The following is a 27,087-nucleotide window of genomic DNA, read 5'->3' on the forward strand; positions in this document are numbered from 1 at the left end:
AGTATCCACATTATGTAAAGAACTGTTATAATGTAACAAAAACACAAACAACCCAATTTAAAGATGGGCAACGATCTCGAGTAGACATTTCTCCAAGAAGATATACAAATGGCCATCAAGCACGTGAAAAGATGCTTAATACCATCAATCACTAAGGAAATGCAGATCTAAACCATAATGAGATATGACTTCACACCTACTAGAAAGTAACAAGTGTGGCTGCAGATGTGGAGAGACTGGAGCTCTCAGACTCCTGAGGGACTGTAGAATAGTGCAGCTTCTATGGAAAAAGTATGGCATCTCCTCAATAAGTTATATAAATACCATGTGACCCCAAATTTCTGCTTCTAGGTAAACTCAAAAGAGAATTGAAAACAGGTGTTAAAAAAAAAACTTGTAAAAAATCTTTATAATAACACTATTTACAAAAGCCAAGCAAGAAGAAATGACCCAACATCCATCAACTGATGAATGAATAAATAAAATGTGGCATATCCATGCAATGGAATATTATTCATTCATAAAAAAGAACAAAGTACTAATGCTTGCTACAGCATGGATGAAACTTGAAAACATTATGTTAAGTGAACGAAGCCAGACGTAAAAGGTCATGTATTGTATAATTACATTCATATGAAATATTCAGAATAGAAAAACTGACAGAGACAGAAAGCAAATTAATGGTTGCCAAGGTTGGTGGGAGGGGAAACAAGAGTTTGATGTATCTGTTGTTTCCTTTTAGGGTTATGAAAATGTTCTGAAACTAGATAGTAGCTATGGGTGTACAACATTGTGAATATACTAAATACCACCGAGTTGCATGTATCAAAATCATTAAAATTGTGAAATTTGTTACATGTATGTCTCTGCAATAAAAAAAATATTAAATATATGCACCTGAATTAGAGTAGAGCTTGGCATTAAGTAAATGCTATATGAATACTGGTATTATTCTTTGGAATCTAACTGTATACAGATCCCAACTTATACAATACCAATCTAGAGATGGATGTACTCAAGTTGATTAAATAACTATTTATAGAACTTTGTACACTGAAAATAAAGATGACATCTTCTTTTTTGAGTGCTTACATATAATAATTTGGGTTAGAAAGAAACTCAACCAAAATCCCAAAATAGAAATTATATAGGACATAGTGTCGGACTACAACACAAGAAAATGAGTAATTTATATGTGGAAGAAAGTGAAGGAAAAAATAAAATTTAAGGAAGTAACCAACTGGAACAAAGTGAAGTATTAATGCAGGAATTATTGACTATTTTGAAATTGACAACAAGAACACCTCTTATCAAAGTTTAGTATTAATGGCCAAAAGTAAACTTTCAAAACTCATCATCTCAACTGACCATTGTTAAACGACAAAAAATAATAAATAAAATGAGCAAAAGAATAGCAAAATAAAGCTTACAGAAATTACAGAAGAAGTCAGTAAAGATAACAGCAAAAATGACTAAGTGTAAAATACCGAAATTGATTACTATGTCAAAATAATTTTTGGTGAATTAAGAAAATAAACCATTACAGGTTTTAATCAAGACAAGTTGAGAACATAGAACACAAATATGTAATTATTAGGAATGAGAAAGGATGCATAAAATTCACAGATAACATTTTTAATTGGAAAACCTCAATTAAAATAAAAAGTACCCATCAAATCCAACACCCGAAGAACAAATAATCCAGTCAAGAAATGGGCAGAAGACATGAACAGACATTTCTCCAAAGAAGACATCCAAACGGCCAAAAGATACCTGAAAAAGTGTTCAACGTCACTTGGCATCAGGGAAATACAAATCAAAACCACAATGAGATACCACCTCACGCCGGTCAGAATGGCTAAAATTAACCACTCAGGAAAAGACAGATGTTAGCGAGGATGCGGAGCAAAGGGGAACCCTCTTACACTGTTAGTAGGAATGCAAGCTGGTGCAGCCACTCTGGAAAACAGTGCGGAGGTTCCTCAACAGTTTGAAAATTGAGCTACCCTATGACCCAGCAATTGCACTACTGGGTATTTACAAAGATACAAATGTAGTGATCCGAAGGGGCACCTGCACCCCAATGTTTATAGCAGCAATGTCCACAATAGCCAAAGTATGGAAAGAGCTCAGATATCCTTTGACAGATGAATGGACAAAGAAGATGTGGTATATATATATATATATATATATATATACACATACACACACACACACACACATACACACAATGGAATACTATTCAGGCATCAGAAAAATGAAATCTTGCCATCTGCAAAGACATGGATGGAACTACAGGGTGTTATGCTAAGCAAAATAAGCCAGTCAGAGAAAGACAATTATCATATGATCTCGCTAATATGTGGAATTTAAGAAACAATACAAAGGATCATAGCGGAAGAGAGAAAAAAAATAAAACAAGATGAAATCAGAGAGGGAGACAAACCATAAGGGACTCTTCACCTCAAGAAACAAACAGGGTTGCTGGAGGGGAGAAGGGTGGCGGGATGGGGTAACTGGGTGATGGACATTGCACTGGGTATTATATAAAATTGATGAATCACAGACCTCTGTCTCTGAAACCAATAATACATTATATGTTCATTGAATTTAAATAAAAATTAAAAAATAAAATAAAATAAAAGTGTCTTTGAAAAATATTTATGATTAAACATCTAATGAAAAAAAGCCTGAGAAATCAATAGCCATAAAAAAAAGAATACTCTCAAAAATTTCCCTCAAAAAATACAGTCAATGAGGAAATAACAGGACAAATCAAATAAGACAATTCTTTTGGAGCCTTCAAAACAACCGATGCCATGAAAAAAAATTGGGTAATTATTCTAAATTAAAATAGATGTGGGAATCAAATAACAATGAATGAATGTAGGTTAAAATTTGATTTTAAAGCAGCTATAAAAGACATTCATGGACAATTGGGGAAACGTGAATAGAAAGATTATATTGTGGTATTACTATTAATATTCTAAAATATGAAATAATGTGATTATTTAGGATAATGTCCTTTTTCTTAGGAGATGAATATGAAAATGATTATGGTGAAGTGTCATAATGTCTGCAACAAGTTCAAATGATACAACAAAAGTTTATATATATTTATACACTTATAGACAGATAAAGCAAATATGGCCAATTAGTCACAATTATCGAAACCAGAAAGATAATTCATGAATATTTCTGCTAGTCTTCTTTGATTTTTTCCCCATGTGTTTGGAATCTTTCAAAATACAAATTTAGAGAAAAGAAATGGGATAGTAAAATGTACCATATTCATGTATACATGAAGAAAGTATTTTTTTGCTTATTTTTGTAAAAAAAATCCTTCTACTATAATTGGAAGAGATGACTCTTCTTCAAAATATCTTTTATGCTTGAAACTGGCATAGTGATTATTAAATTATTTTTGAATAAAAGGCACAAAAATTCATTTACCTTTTTGATAGCAACTGCATGTGTGCACACAAATGAATTATAGAAAAAATTATGTATAACAAATATAGGTAGAATGATCCTAAACAAATATTAAATGCAGCACAATAGTAAAAGAAAACTTTCCAAGAGCCAAGGAACTGATAGCAGGATGGGAAGCGTAGGGCACTATGATAATATCCATTGATATAATTCATTGCTTCAACATATTGAAGAATAAAAACACAGTGAAAAAACAGAAACTAATAAGATGAACAGGCATTCTTAAAGGAAAGCAAAGAAACGTTCAAAAAATATTCCTGTTATACTTGGTATAATAGGTATTTTCTCTCTCATGGTAACTGTCAGGAAATTTATTATTATACTGTTAAGCTATGGGCGTCAACTTTCAAAGTCTCAACGCAGAAAATGTATTAGATAGAATTTTAGATCTTTTCTTGATTAAATCTCTTCATTTAAGGTTAGGGAGAAATTTTATAACATGATAAGGATAATTTACTGAAAGTAACAGCCATCATAATTAATGGTGTGACATTCATATTATAGACAGTCTCAAGACTAGTATGACTCCTATCATGACCATTACAGAACATGAACATATATAACATTTAGAAGTTCTCACAAGTGCAGTACAATAGCAAAGGAGCAGCTATAAATATTTATTTCAAGTGAAGAAACAAAATTTCATTTTTATAGGGAATACAATCATCTAATTTTGAAAATTGAAGAGAATCAACTATCTTAACCAAAAAAAAAAAAAAGGTTAGTGAAGTCACTTACAAAATGAACATATACGAAATAATAAATTCTTCTTAGGCTATCAATAAACAATTTGAAAGCATAATGAAGCTTTTTTTTAAGATTTTACTTTTCATTTGTTTGAGAGAGACAGTGTGAGAAAGAGCCTGGGGGGGAGGGGGAAGGGCAGAGGGACAAACAGACTCCTGGCTGAGCAGGGAGCCTGATGCAGGGCTCTCTCTGTCCTTGGAGCCTGGGATCACGACCTGAGGGCAAGGCAGATGCTTAACCGACTGAGCCGCCCAGGTGGCCCAAAGCATGTTTTAATTAAGACAATAACAGAACATATAAAATACCTCTTCAGAAAGGAAACCCATAAATTTATCTAAAGTTTCTTTTTTTTTTTTTCGAGATTTTATTTATTTATTTGAGAGAGAGAGAGAAAGCACAGAGGGAGACGGAGAGGGGGTAGCAGACTCCTCACAGAGCAGAGAGCCCGACCCCGGGCTGTATCCCAGGACTCTGGGATCATGACCTGAGCCAAGGGCAGACGCTAAACCAACTGAGACACCCAGGTGCCCCGCTTGTCTAAAGTTTCTTTCAGAATTTTTTTCAACTCTTCAGAGGATGTAAGATAGGACTCAGTAGAAATATGTGATATAGTCCCAATTTCGAGATTTACTATTACAAGTTTTTTTTATTTGCTATGAGCTAACTTATTCATTTAATTCCATCATTCATTTTATTCTAACCAAATACCAGGGGAATACTTTCATGTTGCATAAGGAATACGTTTCCCAAATGATTCTGAAACTCATCTGGAGGAATAAACAAAAACTTCTGGCTTCCAGTTAAGGGAAATTAGCGTGTTGCAACCAAGCCTCCTGTCCGTGATAAGCAGAAGAGCTGGACAAATGGAAAACATCTAGGGAGGGCGTCAGAGCCTACCAGGGCTGCAGGCTCTGGAGGGGGAGGGGAGGTGCAGAGAGGTGAGCTTGACCTTGGCCACCAGCTCTCCTCTGAAGACACTTGTTTATTTGCAAGTGAGGACTGAAAGAAGGATGTACAATGTTTTATGATTTGGGGCTTGCGATGTTTTTAGAGTCGTTTACTTTTCTGAGACAGGCATGGGCCAGAACACTCCCTGAGTCCCGTGATGTGATACAATCTCTTAGTGAATAAAGCATCCTAAGGTGCTAGATGCTGCCACTTTTCTGATACTCTTAGCTGCTGGAATGTGGCAGCTGGCAGCTGGGGCCTGGGCACCCTGACACATGTGTATGAGTTGTGTATCTTAACAGAAACAAGCCCTATAGAAAATGGAAAATGGGAAAATCATTAATGATGGTTAATCTCATCGGTTCACCAAAACTCTCACTTTTTTTTCTGCCAGATCCCCGAAATCACTTTCACCAGATGTTGTAATCAAGTATATTTGAGTAGTAATAACCACAATGAAATGCATCTACCAGGCTCTTGGTTTTCTTGTTAATATTTTTCAGCATTGCTTCATGAGAGAGCCCTCTTAGAAAGCAGAGATTTGTTCAGTTTGCTTTAAATTTTTTTTAACTTTTCCTAATTACATTTTATTGATTCTCTTTGCAGAAAATTTAAAAAGTATCGAAAAACAGAACAAAACAAAAAAGTCACCTACAATCCCAACACTCAGAGAAGACCCTGGGATGTTTCTTCTCAGGACTTTTGCTTTAATTTCCATCTAGGCCATGTATCACATGACCACACATATAGGGACTTACTAAATATGCAGAAATGATTATAATGGCTAGAAATCTATTACCATCTGCTTTTGTCGGTAACTTACGTGGTGACTTATGAGCTGTTGTAGCTGGGTCCTCTTGAGTAGAAGCATAACCTAAAAGACAAGTTGGGGCAATCACTTAAAATGTGCCTCCTAAAATGGTTCATGGGTGTATTCAATAATCCTCTAGAACCAAAGTAAAAAAAATTAATCGGAAGAATGTTAAATCTGGCTTCCCAATTTAAAATTAGTGTGTGTCAGGGTTTTTTAGAAAATTTATTGATTGATTATTAAATAAGCCAAAACCAAGAGTTGGACCCTTAACCACCAGAGCACCCCGAGCGTGTGTCAATTTTGACATACCATCTCTTCTTTCCCCTCTCTTAGGGATCCTTTCCCAGGTGTTCATAGTGGGGTGTCCATTTCTTTCTAAAAACCCAATTTCACACCAGGTAATGAGATTCCCAGGTTTGGGAACCACAGTACAGGTTATCTGAGGCCCAGCTTTGAGAAGTCACTGTAGTTTAGAGATGGAAGGGGGTTGGGGTGCTCTCTATTCTGTGTTTTGTTCTATAGGCACAGGAAACTGAGACTGGATTGGTTCTCCACAGGTAAACTAGTCTGCAGCCACATTCTGGTCAGTTGTCATTTCTGCAACTACTATTGATGGAGTGCTTCCTTTGTGCCTGCGATGTGTGGGCTGCTTAAGTAAAGACACAGGTTTGACTTCGAAGAAATCAAAGTGGTCCCTGAAACCCAGCTCAGAACGCGTTCCTAGAACTTCTCCATGGGCAGAAAGACTCTCTGGGATCACCGAGGAAGAAGGAGATGCCTTGTTTCTTCACTCAGTCATTCTAAGCATGTGTTTTCAAACTGATGTCCCTGTAGACCTGTGTAGTAAGATGCTCAGGGTATCAGGGTGTATCTACACAGAGCTCTCATTTTGTCTAAACAAACGAAAAGAAACATCCCTTCCTTTCTTCTCCTCCCTCCCTCTTTTCCCCTCTTCCTCCCTCCCTTTACTTGCTTCCCGTTGATTCAGCCAATACCCTACCACATGTCAAGAGCTGTGCTCGATTCTGGAGATACACTAATGAATAAAACAGCCATAATAACTGTGCCTTGGGATCTTCCAATTCAATCAGAATACTATGGCCTAGAACACAAATTAATGCCCTTGCTTGCTTAGCAGTATGAGGACGGCTCAGAATCTCTCCCTGAAATACATAGTTCACAAAAAATGTCAGCTTCAAGGATTAATAGTTCTGCTCACTCACGTAACTTTTTCTATTTTCTAGCACTTAGTTAAATTTTAAAGAACTTGCTGGTGATTCTAAAATAGAAACACATGGGGCAATCTGAAGAATTTCATCCATCACTTCAAATTAACTATACCCGCCCCTGGTTGAGAAACGTCACCTAGGAGAAACAAAAGAAGTATCTCTTTGTACATTCTCACATGCTTAAGCTACTTTCAAAATTCACGGTAAGGAACCCAAAATCCCACAATACGCACCCCTAACAGCCAGCAGAAGTGTTTTGATGCTTACACTTGGCAGCAATAGCCCTCAAGTCTGTGTGGCTCTCCCACATTCCTTGGGCCCTAAGCAGCTACCGGACATCTGCGGACATCTGCAGGTGCACAAGCTGCAAAATGTCTGTGAATAAGAGGATTTTAAGCGACTGTTTACAATGGAATCTTCAGTTGGGTTGAGTAGGTAGAAGGCATCCAGACAGATCTGTGACCATTAAAGAGCAGGTGTGGTTTACCTACACCTCTTAGGGACAGGGTGATGAGAAATGTCTCTCGCCGTTTTTTTTTTTTTTTTTCATGCTCTGAGCCCCTGGATTTCTGTACTTAAATCGTTCAACAAATGCAATTGCATCATTCGCAAATTAAAGCTCAATTTAAATCCGGTCCTCTTTAATTCAGAATGTACTTTTATATTTTATGTTACAGGGGCTCTTGGAATATCTAATCCAACTTGCTTACTTTACAGATAAGAAAGGTGATATCATAAAAATTAACTGATAAGCTCAGTTTAACACAGCTGGTAAAGAACAGAGCCACGACCTAATTCTGCTGACTTCCAGTAATATTTCCATTTCCAGACCTGTGCCTGGTTGAAATCTTGTCAGCAACATTTCTTGGATGTTTTAGCATATTAGCTGGTGAACATTGGGGTGCACTGAACACACAAAAAAAGACAAATTCCTTGCAATTCTGAGATCCTAGGAGCTAGGGGTTTTAAACTAGTCATATATTCTTCATTTTTATTTTTTCACACCAATTTATTGCACTCATTACATTATATCTCTTAGCCGTCAGGATCCTCGTGCTATAGGCACAAAGAGAAACTATTTTCTGTTCTAGTAATTCGATATAAGGGTCATTTAAAAAATCCGTTCACTTCTTTTAGGAAGAACACGTCCAGACCGAACCTGAACAATTCCACTTCTCAGAGAGAAACATGTATAGCTTGAGGTATTATGGAAGGTGTGTCAGCATCCAGCTACCAACACTGCACATGTCCTCAGTTGCTCTGAAATACGTACTCTGAAGTCCTTACCCCATGTCTGCTTACAATGACTCACTGTCTAAACCTCGAAGGATGGGAAGAATTTTAGGTAGAAACGTGGAAGGGGGTCAGAAACCAGGGATGTACTGTATGGTGACTAACATAATATAATAAAAAGTCATTAAAAAAAAAAAGAAATGTGGAAGGGGGAATTAAGGTCAAGAAATAACGTGAGCCAAAATGCGAAGACAGGATAATTGCAACCTGCGTTCGTCTGAAGACCAGGAGGCAGCCAACAGGCCAAGGCCGGCCAACTTCTCAGACTGACAAGAGTTTAAAGTTCAAGTGGCAAATTAGTGCAAAATAAAATACAAGCGTAGCTGCAGCAAGGCCTCAAACTCCTTGTTTAAAATTTTGTTCCAGGCTCCAGACACTGAAATGGCATTTGCTGTGGTATTTCCTAAAAAGTACATTACAGGGACTGAAACGGAATCACGTAATTTTAGGTTCGGGAAGGGTGTAATGAATGAATTCATATATACCATCGAGACTATTAAAGATTTCTAATTTTCATGATTGTAGCGTCTCACACTTACATATCATCTGAATCGTTCTAGAACATTCACCTCTTTTGTCCCTTATCCTCACTGCTCTGACCTCAGAGTTTCTCACTAAAACTCTACCAGCCTGAGAAGTCCGTGTGTTGAAGGAGGGAGCTTGAGAAGGCCCCTGTCACTGTTCCCAGTGCACCAAAAGGGTGGGGCAACTTGTGGGCCCAGGACACGTCAGGGATACAATGGGGAGTAGAGGTCCAGTCTCCTCACATCCCCCTCTATGCTCTACCCACCAAATCACATGGCTTTCCCAAGCACTTGACATTTCTAATATGAAATGTCCTAAGAAAGGGTAACAACAAAGTGCAATGTTGGAGAAATACCCTGTACGGTCTTGCTGAATGCCCAACCTTCCAGATGCTGAACTCCTGTCACGACGTGATAACGCCGGCTCTGGCAGCTGCTGGCTTGGGTTTGGTTCCCTCCTGACTTGCAGCTGATAGAAGTCTTATCTCGCAAAAGCAAACTCTTACAAGGACACACCCTGGATATGAAATGCCTTAAGTAGCTTCCAAGTCAGAAAACTAAATTTTCTAAGTGCTATAGTTTTGTTTGTTTTTGGCATTGGGAGGACCATGAAAATTGACTGATAAATTCATCTGTGGAAGTTTTACACAGCTCATTTGTGGTGAAACAGGGACAAAAACTTACATCTCCTGACTTCCGGCTCAATGTCTTTTCTGCCAAACCCTCTTATTTTATACAGTATGAATGTATAAATGGGAATGTTGCCTGTCTCAAAAAAATGTTTGGAGAACACTCTTGCTGTGAAGCAATATTTTAAAAGAAATATTCAGTTTTGCTCTTGAAACCACAGGATTGAGAAACTCAATCTGGGCTGAGTTTGTAATAGTACAGTCATGTGTCCATCCTGTCTCTTGTCATTCGTTTTTCTTTTTTGGAAGGGATTTAGGAAGTTAAAATGGCCAATTACGATTTAGAATAAAGTATAAAGAATAAAGTAGTCGTTGTGATGACATTAGAGCCTAGTGATTTGAATAACCCTCAATATTCTGTTTGAACTTTCTGGTCAAGATCTCTTAAAGGAAGGAGCAGCCCCTTGACTGGTGCATTTCGTGGGCAAGGTGTCCAATGCAATGACCCAGTTCCTGCTCGTCGACGGAGTGACATGCTCTGGCAGCTCTCAGCACCCTGCTGGTCACACTTCTGCCCTCCTTCACGTGAAGGAATAACAACTTGTCATTGAGTCTTCACTCTGGACTAGGATGACAACAGCTTCCTTCAAGGAACGTAACACGATAGCCTTCTGGACTGCCCAGCTGCTGTCCGTACTCATCATCCAAAATCATTGTCCAGGCAGCAGGGATAGAAAGAAAAATCAGCCTATACTCTCAGCCATTGTATCTTCTTCAGGCCAGACAGAAAGAAAGCAAGGGATATTTATCTCCACTATCCCAGCGAGAAAGGAGGTCAGACTTTCAGTCCTGCCTTTGCCACTAACTGGTCGAGGATCTGAGTATGTCACTGAACTTACCTGGGCCTCAGTTTCTTGCTTCTAGTATGAGAGTAATGGAACAGATTACCCTCCAAGGAACTTCACTAGTCCCAAACCACGGACATTTATATGACTGAGATAACAATACTCATATTTAACACATCTCATCTTCATTACATTCCAGGTATCTTATCTTGCCATCTTCAAAATAATTACCCGAGAGCGTATTATTTTTTATTAATCCTTACTTGTAGAGAAAAACAAAGATCAGAAATAGTGCTTAACTTGCCTAAGATGTTCAGCTGATAAATGGTAGAACTGGGTATTGAATTCAGATCTATTTGACCACAGAATCGTCTGGGAAGGTCTACCGTGATCCATGCAGAATAAAAAGGATGAGAGCAGCAAATAAGTTGCTTCCAGCGAGCAAATTCTCAGCAAATAATGCAGCAACTCCCAAGCAAGCCTTCACTTATGGCAAATGAGGGCTAACTGAAGAAGTACAAAAGTACTAAATCACCTTGTGCAGAACCTAAGATGGGAGGGGCATACCTCTACCGTGGAAGTGTAGGGTGTATAGAATAGATGGAGCCACATCATGGAAAGACAGACTCTTCTGCTTAGTAGCAACCTGTTAGCTGAAATTTCACTTTTTTGAGCCAAGCATCTTCTAATCCAGTTGCTACTGCCTACTCCAAATCCCCAGACCCAGAGCAGTTCCCATACTGCAGGTGCACCAGCTTCATTTAAGGCATCGGCACTTTGGTAGCGGAACTCCCTGCACGCATTAGGTTTGAGCTTAGAGAAGTTACGGTGGATGAGAAAAGTTCTCATTAGAAGTGACAGTTTTATCCCAAAGTTCTCACACCACCGATACGTTCTGCCACCGGTTGAACAACCACAAACAGCAATGACAGAAAGTAGGTCAGCATTCTCAATCCTGGCCGCATGTTAGAATCATCTGGGGGTCACAGGCATGAGATTCCAGGGTGTTGCCAGCAGTGACAACCATTGCTCCAGACTAAATTCACATGTAGAAACCTCATTTTCCAGGGTTTTGTGACCTATTCTTATGTTTTCTAAGGTTCTTATATCACTGTTATCTAGAGAGTGAATAAATTCCGAAATCAATTGGATATTAGCCTGAGTTGCTTGAGAAATAACAACATTCACCATTTGTCATATTAAATGATACCATTTCTTGTGGTTTTGTCTTAGAAAAGCCCCTCTCCCCCAAATTTGATTTAACTTTATGCGTTTTCCAAAGGTAAGTTCCTCTTTGTGTGAACAGACTGGAATATGAACATAGTGGAGTGGCTCGGATGGAAACATGGGTCGTAGGCCTGGGGCCTCACACCCTGTGTCCGTGGCCAGCTGGGAGCAGCTCCAAGGATCTCCACAAGAGCTTAGCTGGGAAATCCTCAGTCTAAAACTGAGTTTTCAAATCGCAGAATGAGATCCCTTGTGAAGGAGTTGGCTGACTTTCTGTAAAGGGTCAAAGAACAAGTCTATTAGACTCGGTTGGTTTCTGTTATAGCTCTGCTGTTATGGTGCAAAACCAGCCTTAGTCAATATGGAAGCCAAAGCATAAGTCAATAAGGGTGGCTTTGTTCCAATAATTATTTATGGACACTAACATTTTAATTTTATGTAATATTCACATGTCATGAAATATTACTATTCTTTTTATTTTTTTTCTTCATAATAATATTTTTATTATATTATGTTATTCACCATACAGTACATCCCTGGTTTTTGATATAAAGTTCGATGATTCATTACTTGCGTATAACACCCAGTGCACCATGCAATATGTGTCCTCCTTACTACTCATCACCAGCCTATCCCATTCCCCCACCTCCCTCCCTTCTGAAGCCCTCAGTTTGCTTTTCAGAGTCCATAGTCTCTCATGCTTCATTGCCCGAAGAACGATTGTTACCTTGAGGGTTGTACAAACCCAGATGGGAGGCTGGATTTGGCTCACAGGCTGTAGTGTGCTGGAGCCTACATGAGTGTATTTAGAAGCTCTGGCTATGGAACTCAATCATCACTATTTTTTAGGGAGAGCCCCTTAGATGATTCCAACATGGAATCAAGATAGTGAATTCCTACAGTAATTGGCCTTGAAATCAACTCACTGTGTCGTTCAGGCATTAAAATATTAAATTGTATAAAATCGAAGAGAGTGAGTCACATAGTAAGGACAGTTATTAGTTTGTGGAATTTTGTATCATATATGTTTATGTGTTTGTGTAGAGTGAGTTGCAGCGTACATTCACTACGTCTCGATCACATTTGAATGCGTCTGGAGGCGGATATACCTTACTATACTCTATCTGAATACCTGGCCTCCAGAGGGGCTGAGGGAATCCATAGCCCATGACACAACTGAGATCCATTCAAGGCACCTGGGAGCTGTTGGCTAGTTGGCTCCACCCTAGAACAATCCTATCCAGTTTTCATAGGGTCCATCAAAGCAGTTGGAGTTTCTATGTGTACTGTGCCATTAAAATGACTAGGGGGTTCTGAGAGAGAGTTCTTTAAAAACATAAAGTTAGCCAACAGGATAATTACAAATAGGTTATCTACCTTCAAAACACATAAGAGGTGAAAGGCCAACAGACCATAGCATATATGTCAAAACACCAGAAATAAATCATTAAAAAAGAAAGTATGGAATAAAGATAACAAAAGATACTGTATGTCAGTTGTGAATCCATAAATGTATATAAATGAAATTTCCACATTAAAATACAAAGACCCTTAGATTGAGTCAAAACAGACAGGAAAAAAGGACCCCAATGAATGTATGCTAGATCACAAGGAACACAAATAAAACAAAAAAAGGCAAAATGTGTGAAAAGAAGTGCAAAGGTATATTAGGCAAATAAAGATAAATAAAAACAGGAATCAAAAATTTAAGATTAGACAAAGTAGAATCAATGGCAAAGACATTTAAAAAGACATGAAGGATTAATTTACACTGTTAAAGGACATATTGTACAATGATTCTTCAGGATATATGGACCATCATATCCCCAAAACACAGCACCAAGGAATACCAAGCAAAAGAAGAAATTAACCGAATTATAATAGTAGTGGCACACTTTTAACAGTTTTCTGCAAATGTGATAGATCGATGCAAAAAAATAAACACTGACAGGACCTGAGAAGCATCTGGCGTGCACTCACAAGTGATCGATGTTTACTTTTTTGGAGTAATAAATCAATAAGAATAAACTTTATCATGATTCCTACATTCCATACACTCATTTGGAAGTGACATTGCCGAACTGCCTGAGAAGATGCTCTTGAGATCTCTACCTGACAGAGTAGTTCAGGGAGGGCACTAACAGGCATATCTGTGCAGTGTTTCTCCTAACGGGATGCAATTTCACTGCCACAATTCATCTTGCCAGTTGCCTTCAACCCATGTACTATACTCCGGTTTTATTCTCTGGGATTATTTCATTTCATTTGATTTTTAAATATAACCATGACTGAGAAATAAGTGGTGATCATCAAAGGGAGATCCCGAGATAAAAAGCTCATCTAGCCCAGATTAAAAAGAACAAAAGGCTGACATCATAGTCACACAATTCAGGCTCATGAAATGCACCAGAAGGAGAAGACAGATCGTCAGCCTTCATTACTGTCTCCACTTTAGCGAAAGCACAAGCAGAGCACTGAGTGACAATGTTGCAAGGGTAAGGAAGGGCCAAGCCTGGAACATCGCTGTGTAAGAGACTCTTTAGGCAATTTAATGTATTGAATAAGTGCACAGATTCTAGAGCCAGCCTGCATGCATTCAAACTAAATTCCCCAACTACTAGCTGAGACCATGGGTAGTTTAGCTAATCTCTCTGTGTCTTTGTTTCATTTTTTGTGAAATGGGGATAATAATTGTCTCTATCTCATAAATTATTGATTGAGGTAATTGAGTTAAAATATGTCTAAATGTTGCACAAATAGAAAAGCTGGTCTTAAATAGGGAATGGTTTAGGAACCACAAATACCAAACTAATCTTGAAAAGGAACAGAGGTGGAGGACTTACACTTCAAAATTTCAAAACTCACTCCAAGGAGACAGTAATCAAAACAGTGTGCTGCTGCTCAAAGAATCAATGGAATAGAATTGAGAGTCTAGAAGTAACCCCATACATTTATCAGTTGATTTTCAACAAGGGTGCCAAGACCATTAAATGATGAAAGAATAGACTCTTCCACAAATTGCGCTGGTTCAATTAGTATCCTAATGCAAAAGAATGAAGTTGGATTCTTATCTCATACCATCTAAATAAATAAAATAAAAAAATGGACCAAAGACATAAATATAAGAGTTAAAACTATAAAACCCTTAGATGGAAACATGGGAGTAAACTTTTATGGCCTTGGATTGCAGTCAGTGGTTTTCTTTTTTAAGATATGATGCCCAAAGTACAAAATTTTTAATAAATGCATGCAAAAAAATTCTTAAAAAATAGATAAATTGTACTTCATCAAAATCAAAAACTTTTGTGTATCAAAGGATGCTCTCAAGAGAGTAAAAAGATGATCCACAGGGTGGGAAAAAATATTTGCAAATCATCTGTCTACTAAGGATCTAGTATCCACATTATGTAAAGAACTGTTATAATGTAACAAAAACACAACCAACCTAATTTGAAGATGGGCAATGATCTCGAGTAGATATTTCTCCAGGAAGATATACAAATGGCCATCAAGCACGTGAAAAGATGCTTAATACCATCAATCACTAAGGAAATGCAGATCTAAACCACAATGAGATACAACTTCACACCTACTAGAAAGTAACAAGTGTGGCTGCAGATGTGGAGAGACTGGAGCTCTCAGACTCCTGAGGGACCGTAGAATAGTGCAGCTTCTGTAGAAATAGTATGGCATTTCCTTAATAGATATATATAAAATACCATATGATCCCTGGGGGAAAAAAAAACTTGTACAAAAATCTTTGTAACAACACTATTTACAAAAGCCAAGCAAGTAGAAATGACCCAACATCCATGAACTGATGAATAATAAATAAAATGTGTTATATCCATGCAATGGAATATTACTCATTCATAAAAAAGAACAAAGTACTAACACTGCTACAACATGGATGAAACTTGAAAACATTATGCTACGTGAATGAAGCCATACATAAAAGGGCATGTATTGTATAATTCCATTCGTATGAAAAATTCAAAACAGGAAACTGACAGAGACAGAAAGCAAATTAATGGTTGCCAAGGTCGGTGGGAGAGAGCATGAGAGTTTAATGTATCTGGTATTTCCTTTTAGGGTTATGAAAATATTCTGAAACTAGATAGTAGCTATGGGTGTACAACATTGTGAATATACTAAATACCACCGAGTTGCATATATCAAAATCATTAAAATTGTGAAATTTGTTACATGTATGTCTCCGCAATAAAAAAAATATTAAATATATGTACCTGTCTTAGAGTAGAGCTTGGCATTAAGTAAATGCTATATGAATACTGGTATTATTCTTTGGAATCTAACTGTATACAGAACCCAACTTATACAATACCAATCTAGAGATGGATGTACTCAGGTTGGTTAAATAACTATTTATAGAACTTTGTACACTGAAAATAAAGATGACATCTTCTTTTTTGAGTGCTTACATATAATAATTTGGGTTAGAAAGAAACTCAACCAAAATCCCAAAGGAGAAATTATATAGCGCAGAGTGTCTGACAACAACACAAGAAAATGAGAAATTTATATGTGGAAGAAAGTGAAGGAAAAAATAAAATTTAAGGAAGTAACCAACTGGAACAAAGTAAAGTATTAATGCAGGAATTATTGACTATTTTGCAATTGACAACAAGAACACCTCTTATCGAAGTTTAGTATTAATGGCCAAAAGTAAACTTTCAAAACTCATCATCTCAACTGACCATTATTAAACAAAAATCATAATAAATAAAATCAGCAAAAGAATAGCAAAATAAAGCTTACAGAAATTACAGAAGAAGTCAGTAAAGATAACAGCAAAAATGACTAAGTGTAAAATACCGAAATTGATTACTATGTCAAAATAATTTTTGGTGAATTAAGAAAATAAACCATTACAGGTTTTAATCAAGACAAGTTTAGAACATAGAACACAAATATGTAATTATTAGGAATGAGAAAGGATGCATAAAATTCACAGATAACATTTTTAATTGGAAAACCTCAATTAAAATAAAAAGTACCCATCAAATTCAACACCCGAAGAACAAATAATCCAGTCAAGAAATGGGCAGAAGACATGAACAGACATTTCTCCAAAGAAGACATCCAAATGGCCAACAGATACCTGAAAAAGTGTTCAACGTCACTTGGCATCTGGGAAATACAAATCAAAACCACAATGAGATACCACCTCACGCCGGTCAGAATGGCTAAAATTAACCACTCAGGAAAAGACAGATGTTAGCGAGGATGCGGAGCAAAGGGGAACCCTCTTACACTGTTAGTAGGAATGCAAGCTGGTGCAGCCACTCTGGAAAACAGTGCGGAGGTTCCTCAACAGTTTGAAAATTGAGCTACCCTATGACCCAGCAATTGCACTACTGGGTATTTACAAAGATACAAATGTAGTGATCCGAAGGGGCACCTGCACCCCAATGTTTATAGCAGCAATGTCCACAATAGCCAAAGTATGGAAAGAGCTCAGATATCCTTTGACAGATGAATGGACAAAGAAGATGTGATATATATATATATATATATATATATATATATATATATATATATACACACACACATACACACACACACATGCACACAATGGAATACTATTCAGGCATCAGAAAAATGAAATCTTGCCATCTGCAAAGACGTGGATGGAACTACAGGGTGTTATGCTAAGCAAAATAAGCCAGTCAGAGAAAGACAATTATCATATGAGCTCGCTGATATGTGGAATTTAAGAAACAATACAAAGGATCATAGCAGAAGAGAGAAAAAAAATAAAACAAGACGAAATCAGAGAGGGAGACAAACCGTAAGGGACTCTTAACCACAGGAAACAAATTGAGGTTGCTGGAGGGGAGAAGGGTGGCGGGTTGTGGTAACTGGGTGATGGACATTGCACTGGGTGTTATATAAGATGGATGAACCACAGAACTCTGTCTCTGAAACCAATAATACATTATATGTTCATTGAATTTAAATAAAAATAAAAAATAAAGCAAAATAAATAAGTGTCTTGGAAAAAAATATATATCTAATGAAAAAAACCCTGAGAAATAAATAGCCATTAAAAAAAAAAAGAACACTGTCAAAAATTTCTCTCAGAAAATACACTCAATGAGGAAATAACAAGGCAAATCAAACAAGACAGCTCTTTTGGAGCCTTCAAAACAATCGATGCCACAAAAAAAAAATTGGGTAATTATTCTAAATTAAAATAGATGCGGGAATCAAATAACAATGAATGAATGTAGGTTAAAGTTTGATTTTAAATAAAAACAGCTATAAAAGACATTCATGGACAATTGAGGAAATGTGAATAGAAAGATTATATTATGGTATTACTACTAATATTCTAAAATATGAAATAATGTGATTATTTAGGATAATGTCCTTTTCTTAGGAGATGAATATGAAAATGATTATGGTGAAGTGTCATAATGTCTGCAACAAGTTCAAATGATACAACAAAAGTTTATATATATTTATACACTTATAGACAGATAAAGCAAATATGGCCAATTAGTCACAATTATCGAAACCAGAAAGATAATTCATGAATATTTCTGCTAGTCTTCTTTGATTTTTTCCCCATGTGTTTGGAATCTTTCAAAATACAAATTTAGAGAAAAGAAATGGGATAGTAAAATGTACCATATTCATGTATACATGAAGAAAGTATTTTTTTGCTTATTTTTGTAAAAAAAATCCTTCTACTATAATTGGAAGAGATGACTCTTCTTCAAAATATCTTGCATGCTTGAAGTTGGCATAGTGATTATTAAATTATTTTTGAATAAAAGGCACAAAAATTCATTTACCTTTTTGATAGCAACTGCATGTGTGCACACAAATGAATTGCAGAAGAAAATTATGTACAACAAATATAGGTAGAATGATCCTAAACAAATATTAAATGCAGCACAATAGTAAAAGAAAACTTTCCAAGAGCCAAGGAACTGATAGCAGGATGGGAAGCGTAGGGCACTATGATAATATCCATTGATATAATTCATTGCTTCAACATATTGAAGAATAAAAACACAGTGAAAAAACAGAAACTAATAAGATGAACAGGCATTCTTAAAGGAAAGCAAAGAAACGTTCAAAAAATATTCCTGTTATACTTGGTATAATAGGTATTTTCTCTCTCATGGTAACTGTCAGGAAATTTATTATTATACTGTTAAGCTATGGGCGTCAACTTTCAAAGTCTCAACTATGATGCAGAAAATGTATTTGATAGAATTTTAGATCTTTTCTTGATTAAATCTCTTCACTTAAGGTTAAGGAGAAATTTTATAACATGATAAGGATAATTTACTGAAAGCAACAGACCTCACGATAAATGGTGTGACATTCATATTACAGACAGTCTCAAGACTAGGATGACTCCTATCATGACCATTACAGAACATGAACATATATAACATTCAGAAGTTCTCACAAGTGCAGTACAATAGCAAAGGAGCAGCTATAAATATTTATTTCAAGTGAAGAAACAAAATTTCATTTTCATAGGGAACACAGTCACCTAGTTTTGAAAATTGAAAAGAATCAACTATCTTAACCAGAAAAAGGTTAGTGATGTCACTTACAGAATGAACATATACAAAATAGTAAATTCGTCTTAGGCTATCAATAAACAATTTGAAAGTATAATGAAACGTTGTTTTTTAAGATTTTACTTTTCATTTGTTTGAGAGAGACAGTGTGAGAAAGAGCCTGGGGGGGAGGGGGAAGGGCAGAGGGACAAACAGACTCCTGGCTGAGCAGGGAGCCTGATGCAGGGCTCTCTCTGTCCTTGGAGCCTGGGATCACGACCTGAGGGCAAGGCAGATGCTTAACCGACTGAGCCGCCCAGGTGGTCCAAAGCATGTTTTAATTAAGACAATAACAGAACATATAAAATACCTCTTCAGAAAGGAAACCCATAAATTTATCTAAAGTTTCTTTTTTTTTTTCGAGATTTTATTTATTTATTTGAGAGAGAGAGAGAAAGCACAGAGGGAGACGGAGAGGGGGTAGCAGACTCCTCACAGAGCAGAGAGCCCAACCCCGGGCTGTATCCCAGGACTCTGGGATCATGACCTGAGCCAAGGGCAGACGCTAAACCAACTGAGACACCCAGGCGCCCCGCTTGTCTAAAGTTTCTTTCAGAATTTTTTTCAACTCTTCAGAGGATGTAAGATAGGACTCAGTAGAAATATGTGATATAGTCCCAATTTCGAGATTTACTATTACAAGTTTTTTTTATTTGCTATGAGCTAATTTATTCATTTAATTCCATCATTCATTTTATTCTAACCAAATACCAGGGGAATACTTTTTCATGTTGCATAAGGAATACGTTTCCCAAATGATTCTGAAACTCATCTGGAGGAATAAACAAAAACTTCTGGCTTCCAGTTAAGGGAAATTAGCGTGTTGCAACCAAGCCTCCTGTCCGTGATAAGCAGAAGAGCTGGACAAATGGAAAACATCTAGGGAGGGCGTCAGAGCCTACCAGGGCTGCAGGCTCTGGAGGGGGAGGGGAGGTGCAGAGAGGTGAGCTTGACCTTGGCCACCAGCTCTCCTCTGAAGACACTTGTTTATTTGCAAGTGAGGACTGAAAGAAGGATGTACAATGTTTTATGATTTGGGGCTTGCGATGTTTTTAGAGTCGTTTACTTTTCTGAGACAGGCATGGGCCAGAACACTCCCTGAGTCCCGTGATGTGATACAATCTCTTAGTGAATAAAGCATCCTAAGGTGCTAGATGCTGCCACTTTTCTGATACTCTTAGCTGCTGGAATGTGGCAGCTGGCAGCTGGGGCCTGGGCACCCTGACACATGTGTATGAGTTGTGTATCATAACAGAAACAAGCCCTATAGAAAATGGAACATGGGAAAATCATTAATGATGGTTAATCTCATCGGTTCACCAAAACTCTCGCTTTTTTCTCTACCAGATCCCTGAAATCTCTTTCACCAGACATAATAACCACAATGAAATGCATCTACCAGGCTCTTAGTTTTCTTGTTAATATTTGTCAGCATTGCTTCTCTTAGAAAGCAGAGATTTGTTCAATTTGCTATGAAAGTTTTTTAAATTTTTTCCTAATTACATTTTATTGATTCTTTTTGGAGAAAATTTAAAAAGCATCAAAAAACAAACAAAAAAGAAGTCACCTACAATCCCAACACTCAGAGAAGACCCTGGGATGTTTCTTCTCAGGACTTTTGCTTTAGTTTCCACCTAGGCCATGTATCACAGAAGACCACACAGTTAGGTACTTACTAAATATGCAGAAATGATGATAATGGCTGGAAATCTATTACCCATCTGCTTTTGTCGGTAACTTACTTGGTGACCCATGAGTTGTTGTAACAGGGTCCTCTTGAGTAAAAACATAACCTATAAAGACAAGTTGGGGTGATCACTTAAAATGTGCTTCCTAAATTAGTTCATGGGTGTATTCAATAATCTTCTAGAACCAAAGTAAAAAAAAAATTCATCAAAAGAATATTAAATCTGGTTCCCCAATTTAAAATTAGTGTGCGTCAGGGTTTTTTTTTTTTTAAGATTTATTTATTGATAAATAAATAAGCCGAAACCAAGAGTTGGACCCTTAACCACCCAGGCACCCCAAGTGTGTGTCAATTTTGACATACCATCTCTTCTTTCCCCTCTCTTAGGGATCCTTCCCCAGGTGTTCATAGTGGGGTGTCCATTTCTTTCTAAAAACCCAATTTCACACCAGGTAATGAGATTCCCAGGTTTGGGAACCACAGTACAGGTTATCTGAGGCCCAGCTTTGAGAAGTCACTGTAGTTTAGAGATGGAAGGGGGTTGGGGTGCTCTCTATTCTGTGTTTTGTTCTATAGGCACAGGAAACTGAGACTGGATTGGTTCTCCACAGGTAAACTAGTCTGCAGCCACATTCTGGTCAGTTGTCATTTCTGCAACTACTATTGATGGAGTGCTTCCTTTGTGCCTGCGATGTGTGGGCTGCTTAAGTAAAGACACAGGTTTGACTTCGAAGAAATCAAAGTGGTCCCTGAAACCCAGCTCAGAACGCGTTCCTAGAACTTCTCCATGGGCAGAAAGACTCTCTGGGATCACCGAGGAAGAAGGAGATGCCTTGTTTCTTCACTCAGTCATTCTAAGCATGTGTTTTCAAACTGATGTCCCTGTAGACCTGTGTAGTAAGATGCTCAGGGTATCAGGGTGTATCTACACGGAGCTCTCATTTTGTCTAAACAAACAAAAAGAAACATCCCTTCCTTTCTTCTCCTCCCTCCCTCTCTTCCCCTCTTCCTCCCTCCCTCTACTTGCTTCCCTGTTGATTCAGCCAATACCCTACCACATGTCAAGAGCTGTGCTCGATTCTGGAGATACACTAATGAATAAAACAGCCATAATATCTGTGCCTTGGGATCTTCCAATTCAATCAGTATACTATGGCCTAGAACACAAATTCTGCATACATTCTAAAGTAAAATCAGGAAACTTTTAGAGGGTCCTGGCTTATGACACCATTTGCTGCTCAGAGTGTTGCAGGACTCTATTCTCAAACTCCTTCTTAGCGTCAGAATCTGATTTTCAGAGACAAGCTTTGAACATACTAAGTCGTCTCCTATGTCAGAGCTTCTGGCCTTGCTCTTCCCTCTACCTTCAGTGCCTTGTCCCCAGATTTCTCAAGCTGGCTTTTTTTCGTGGTTCATTTCTCAGCATAAAAGTCACTTACTCAGAGAATCATTTCCTGCTACCCTTTTGTAAAGCAGCCTGCTGCATTATGCTTATCACCTTTCCCGGCTTAGTTTTCTTTGTGTTAATTCCCTGTTCTTGCGTTAGGTCACTTATTCGGTTTGGTGTTGGTGTTCCCTCCCACCGTCTGCGCCCCAGGAGCTCCCTGATCTTACTGCTGGAGCCTCGGTGTCCAGCACCTGGCACTTAAGGGCTGAAGGAGCACATGAATTCAGGGACTGGGAATCAAATAATTTCAAGAGAACTTACTCTTCATTTGGAGGATGACATCTGATAAATTTAGAATTAGAAATATTGGTTTTAGCCTTAAGATTCCTAGGGAAAGAAAAATAATCTTCTCTTTTTTTCTCCTTAGCCAAAGATGTTTAACCAGCCTCACACTTTCCGGATTCTCCACTTCAACTGATGAGTTTGGGGGGGGGGGGCAGGATCTTGCTCAAACACCTTTCCATTATTCTATAAAGTAGGCACATCCAGAGAATTTCTTCAGAGGGTTTCAGAAAAGGCAAAGATGGTAGCAGCATTGGCATTGAGGGCAGAGGGGACCTTTGGAGTCTTGTAGCCTTGATGATCTCTCGTGAAGTTTTCATCGAAGGCCTTAGTACACTATCACTTGAGCAGGTGTAGATATGAAGAATTTATTTCTTTCCCAGGAACCGTTTTCAAATATCCCATCCCACCCACACACCAAAAAAAAAAAAAAAAAAAAAAAAGAGGTAATGCATTTAGTTGGACTAAGTAGACCCCCTTCCCCCTCTGAACACCACAAAGAATACCTCTTCTCTCTTCTGCGTAATAGTTCTACAAGTACTGGAATATGTTTAAATATTATACCACATCCCCTCTGCTTGTTTTCCCTTCTTCAAGCTGTCTTTATACTTTGCTACTTGAAAAAAATTAGAGCAATTTTGTTAGTCTTCTGTTTTGTGTGTGTGTGTGTGTATTTTTTTAAGATTTTATTTATTTATTTGACAGAGAGAGACAGCCAGCGAGAGAGGGACCACAAGCAGGGGGAGTGGGAGAGGAAGAAGCAGGCTCCTAGCGGAGGAGCCTGATGTGAGGCTCGATCCCACAGCGCTAGGATCACGCCCTGAGCTGAAGGCAGAGGCTTAATGCCTGTGCCACCCAGGTGCCCCCAGTCTTCTGTTTTCCTGTAATTATCCCACACTCCCCGACTTCTCAGCAATCATCATCACATACACAGTTTTTCTCCCTAATCAATAATTACTATCATAGCTAAATTATTTATTAATTTACTATTACTTTGTTTAGTCCTTATTTCATTCCTAAGAGGCGAGTACCAACATTGTGCACATTTTACAGATGAAGATACTGAGGCAAAGAGGATCCTTCTCCTTAATGTTCCCCAGCCTTTCAAAGATTTTTTATTTTTTATTTTTTTTTTTTATTTATGTGACAGAGAGACAGCCAGCGAGAGAGGGAACACAGCAGGGGAGTGAGAGAGGAAAAAGCAGGCTCCCAGCGGAGGAGTCCGACGTGGGACTCGATCCCAGAACGCCGGGATCACGCCCTGAGCCGAAGGCAGACGCTTTTAACAACTGCGCCACCCAGGCGCCCCTCCCCAGCCTTTCAGATGTGGAAGCAGGTTTGAGCCTAGTTCTGTCTGTTTCTCATGCTTGCATTTTAACCATTACACTATTTTATCCCCTAATATATCTTAGAAAATGCTGGATCCCTCCCCTGCCTCCTACAGAGTGCCCAGTAGATCCTTAATCTGTGTTCCAATTTGAGTCAGAGTAATGTCTGGGGGCTACATACATTTCAAGTAACTGCTTGCTCCTTATCTCTGTGCTGGGCACTAGTATTTCTAACACATAAACACTGCATTTGAGAAGACATTAACCACACCACTCTCAGGAAGAGGCCAAAAATATTGCTAATTTAATCCAACTTAATAATACTCCATACTATGATCTCAGGGTCGTGAGATTGAGCCTCAGCTCTGAGCATGGAGCAGGCTTGGGATTCTCTCTCCCTCTCCCTCTGCCCTCCCTGCTCTCTCTCTCTCAAAATAAAAAAAAATTAAAAAATTTAAAAAATAAAAATAGGGGTGGTTGGGTGGCTCAGTTAATTAGGTAAGCATCTGCCTTTGGCTCAGGTCATGATCCCAGAGTCCTGGGATGGAGCCCCACGTCGGGCTCCCTGCTCAGTGGGGAGTCTGCTTCTCCCTCTCCCTCTGCCCCGACCGCTTGTGCTCTTTCTCTCTCACTATCTGTCTCTCTCTCTCAAATAAATAAAATGTTTTTAAAAAATAAACACAAATAAATGATACCATGTTATTTCTTTATCTTAATGAATTGATTTTGACATTTTGATTTCTCCCCAAACCACATAATACCTAAGCCAATAAGAGCTGCTTTTTCCTTTTCCTCCCTCGTACCTCAGTAACAGACACAGAGTGGGCAGCTGCTCCCCCATGAATTCAGAGTTCACGCGTGTAGCTTGTACTCTTTTGGCAGGAGAAGGAGGAAATTAGAATTTTTCAGAAAAATTTTTTGAAAACTGAGGTCCGGATATTCACCTTCACTAGTGACTCTTTGATTTAGAAATTAAACACAAAGAAGGCAACAAATTTATTCACACAGAGCTATTTCTTAACAATTCTTTTCACTGTAGCTAGGCTTAGAACTGAAGCATGCTTCTCAGACTGGGATATTGTGATCCAGCCACAACTACCGAGCACCTGAGCACCGTAAGCCAATTCCTTCCACCTTACCAGCTCGGTTCCAGTACAAATCCACCCACCAGACTGGGATCTGAGATACTATTCATTCATTTATTCATTTAAGTAAGATAGATCCCAGAGCGGGCAGTTTATATTTTAATCTATCATTTAATATCCAATATAACAGCATCATGCTAAAAAAAATCCACTTACCTGAGAGTAGTAATATAATTACTATTTTTTTGTACATCCTGAGATCGTGACTCAAAAGTCAGTGCCGGGAAACCACCAAAGACGGACTGGTGTGGCGGTCCGTGGCCCCCCGCCGGGTGCTGTTATCTTTCAGACACTTTCTTGAGGCAGCAGTTGATAGGCCTGGGAGGCATTTTAAATTATGCAAATTTGGCAAACATCTGTCAGTAAAGATACGTGGATAGCTGCTTAACTGGCATTAGGAAAGCATTAAGTAAAATCTTCACTGCAGGGAACGGGCTGCTACATGTTAAATTTACTTGGCATAAATTAAGTGGGCATTGTAAGGCACTGGTCTTCCGGAGCTGCCCAAGTGGGCCCTGAAGGCCTGAGATGGGGGCCCTGAGCCAGGCTGGGGTAGCTGTTAGGGAGCTAGAGACCTTCTCATGTTTCATGTAGAGATCCTTGCGGGCCAGGGTGAAAGTGACTTCTTACCTCTGAACTGAATGCATTGGAGGACTTAACGTTGCTGTTGAGTGCTCTGAGGTTTGAAAGGACTCTCACACTCATGACAAGTCACACAGTGATCTGAGAATACATGAGACACAGGAAAATTTCAATTCAAACCAGCATTTCAATGCAACAGTGAGTGCCCGCATGGCTGGAGTTAGGGTGTTGTTTGTTTCCAAAATATGCCTCACTTAGGCAAGGGCAAGTGCGTGCCAGGACAACCATGCAAACACCAAAAAACAAAAGTGAATGACCCCAAAACCTCATTGTCAAGCAGGTTAAAGTGAGGGGTACGGCTCTCTGAGGAAGGTCCATTTTAAAGGGAGGCAGAAAACAAAACAAAACAATATGAATTAGATCTGAAACTGCTCAAAAGAAGGCAACTGGGTACTCTACCTAAATCTTCCTGTTAGAGCCGTGAATATTTTTCCTGCTTGCCCCAGAAAATTGACTTGCTAAGTCAGCACATTGTCAAAAAATGATATGTATATTTTTACCCAAAATGTGGTTTAAAAAACTATTTATGAAACTAATGGTTTGGAGCCTCAGGAAATGGAGCCACAGAGGGAAAAAAAAAAAAAAAGAAATCTTTTACTGCGGAAAAGATGAGATAAATGTCAACTAACATCCCAGACAGGGGGCTCTAAGGGACAGAGTGGGCACTGGGATGCAGGGCTGAAGGGGGACTAGGACTGAGGGACAGTGCCAGAATGTTTAAAGCCCCAGAATCCTGGAGCCCCCTCTGAAGGTCCTGCCAATGCATGCAAAGCAATTATAGCAAAATTTACAAAGAGTTAAATGTAACCAATATTTAGGAAACCAATAGCTTGCTTAAATTTAGTATTTGCTATGGCTGGATATCAGGTTGGGTTGCAGAAATTGTTCTTAACAGCGAATAAAGGAGATTTATTTTAGATAGTAATATGAGCAATAAAGATTATTTCACATGATTTCATATTTTTAGGGTGAGAACAATTAGCATGAGTCTTAAGCATGCTATTTCCCTTTGAAAATAGGAAGATAAATTAGTCACTATCCTCACAATGGAGTACTAAGCAGCTATTAAAATCATGTTTTCAAATAATAAAATAAACTCATGTTTTCAAAAACAGTTGATATGGAGACTCGGGATAAAAATGGAAAGTGGCAAGATCCCAAGCTGTTATATACAAAAATAAAATCCTGTTTGATTCTTTTTTTT

General features: G+C 38.2%; 1 protein-coding gene across 4 annotated transcripts in view; it reads right to left on the reverse strand.

The window, feature by feature from the left end:
• GYPA (glycophorin A (MNS blood group)) overlaps positions 1 to 25,554 on the reverse strand; it is a 56,049-nt gene extending 30,495 nt beyond the window's left edge. Inside the window, exons 1-3 of one of the 4 annotated variants that reach the window (XM_045798905.2) lie at positions 25,398 to 25,554; positions 21,095 to 21,145; positions 6,011 to 6,061 (exon numbers count right to left, since the gene is read on the reverse strand). In XM_045798905.2, the coding sequence (XP_045654861.1) occupies positions 6,011 to 6,061; positions 21,095 to 21,145; positions 25,398 to 25,434 (139 nt within the window). In that variant the 5' untranslated portion in view covers positions 25,435 to 25,554. The remainder of the gene's footprint in view (positions 1 to 6,010; positions 6,062 to 21,094; positions 21,146 to 25,397) is intronic. The other 3 variants (XM_045798904.2, XM_045798907.2, XM_045798906.2) reach the window with 3 other exon arrangements.
• Between the last annotated feature and the right edge of the window lie 1,533 nt (positions 25,555 to 27,087).

Source organism: Ursus americanus, chromosome 13 (assembly GCF_024610735.1).
Source record: "Ursus americanus isolate L20-20 chromosome 13, mUrsAme1.1.p, whole genome shotgun sequence".
Classification (NCBI taxonomy): Eukaryota; Metazoa; Chordata; class Mammalia; order Carnivora; family Ursidae; genus Ursus; species Ursus americanus.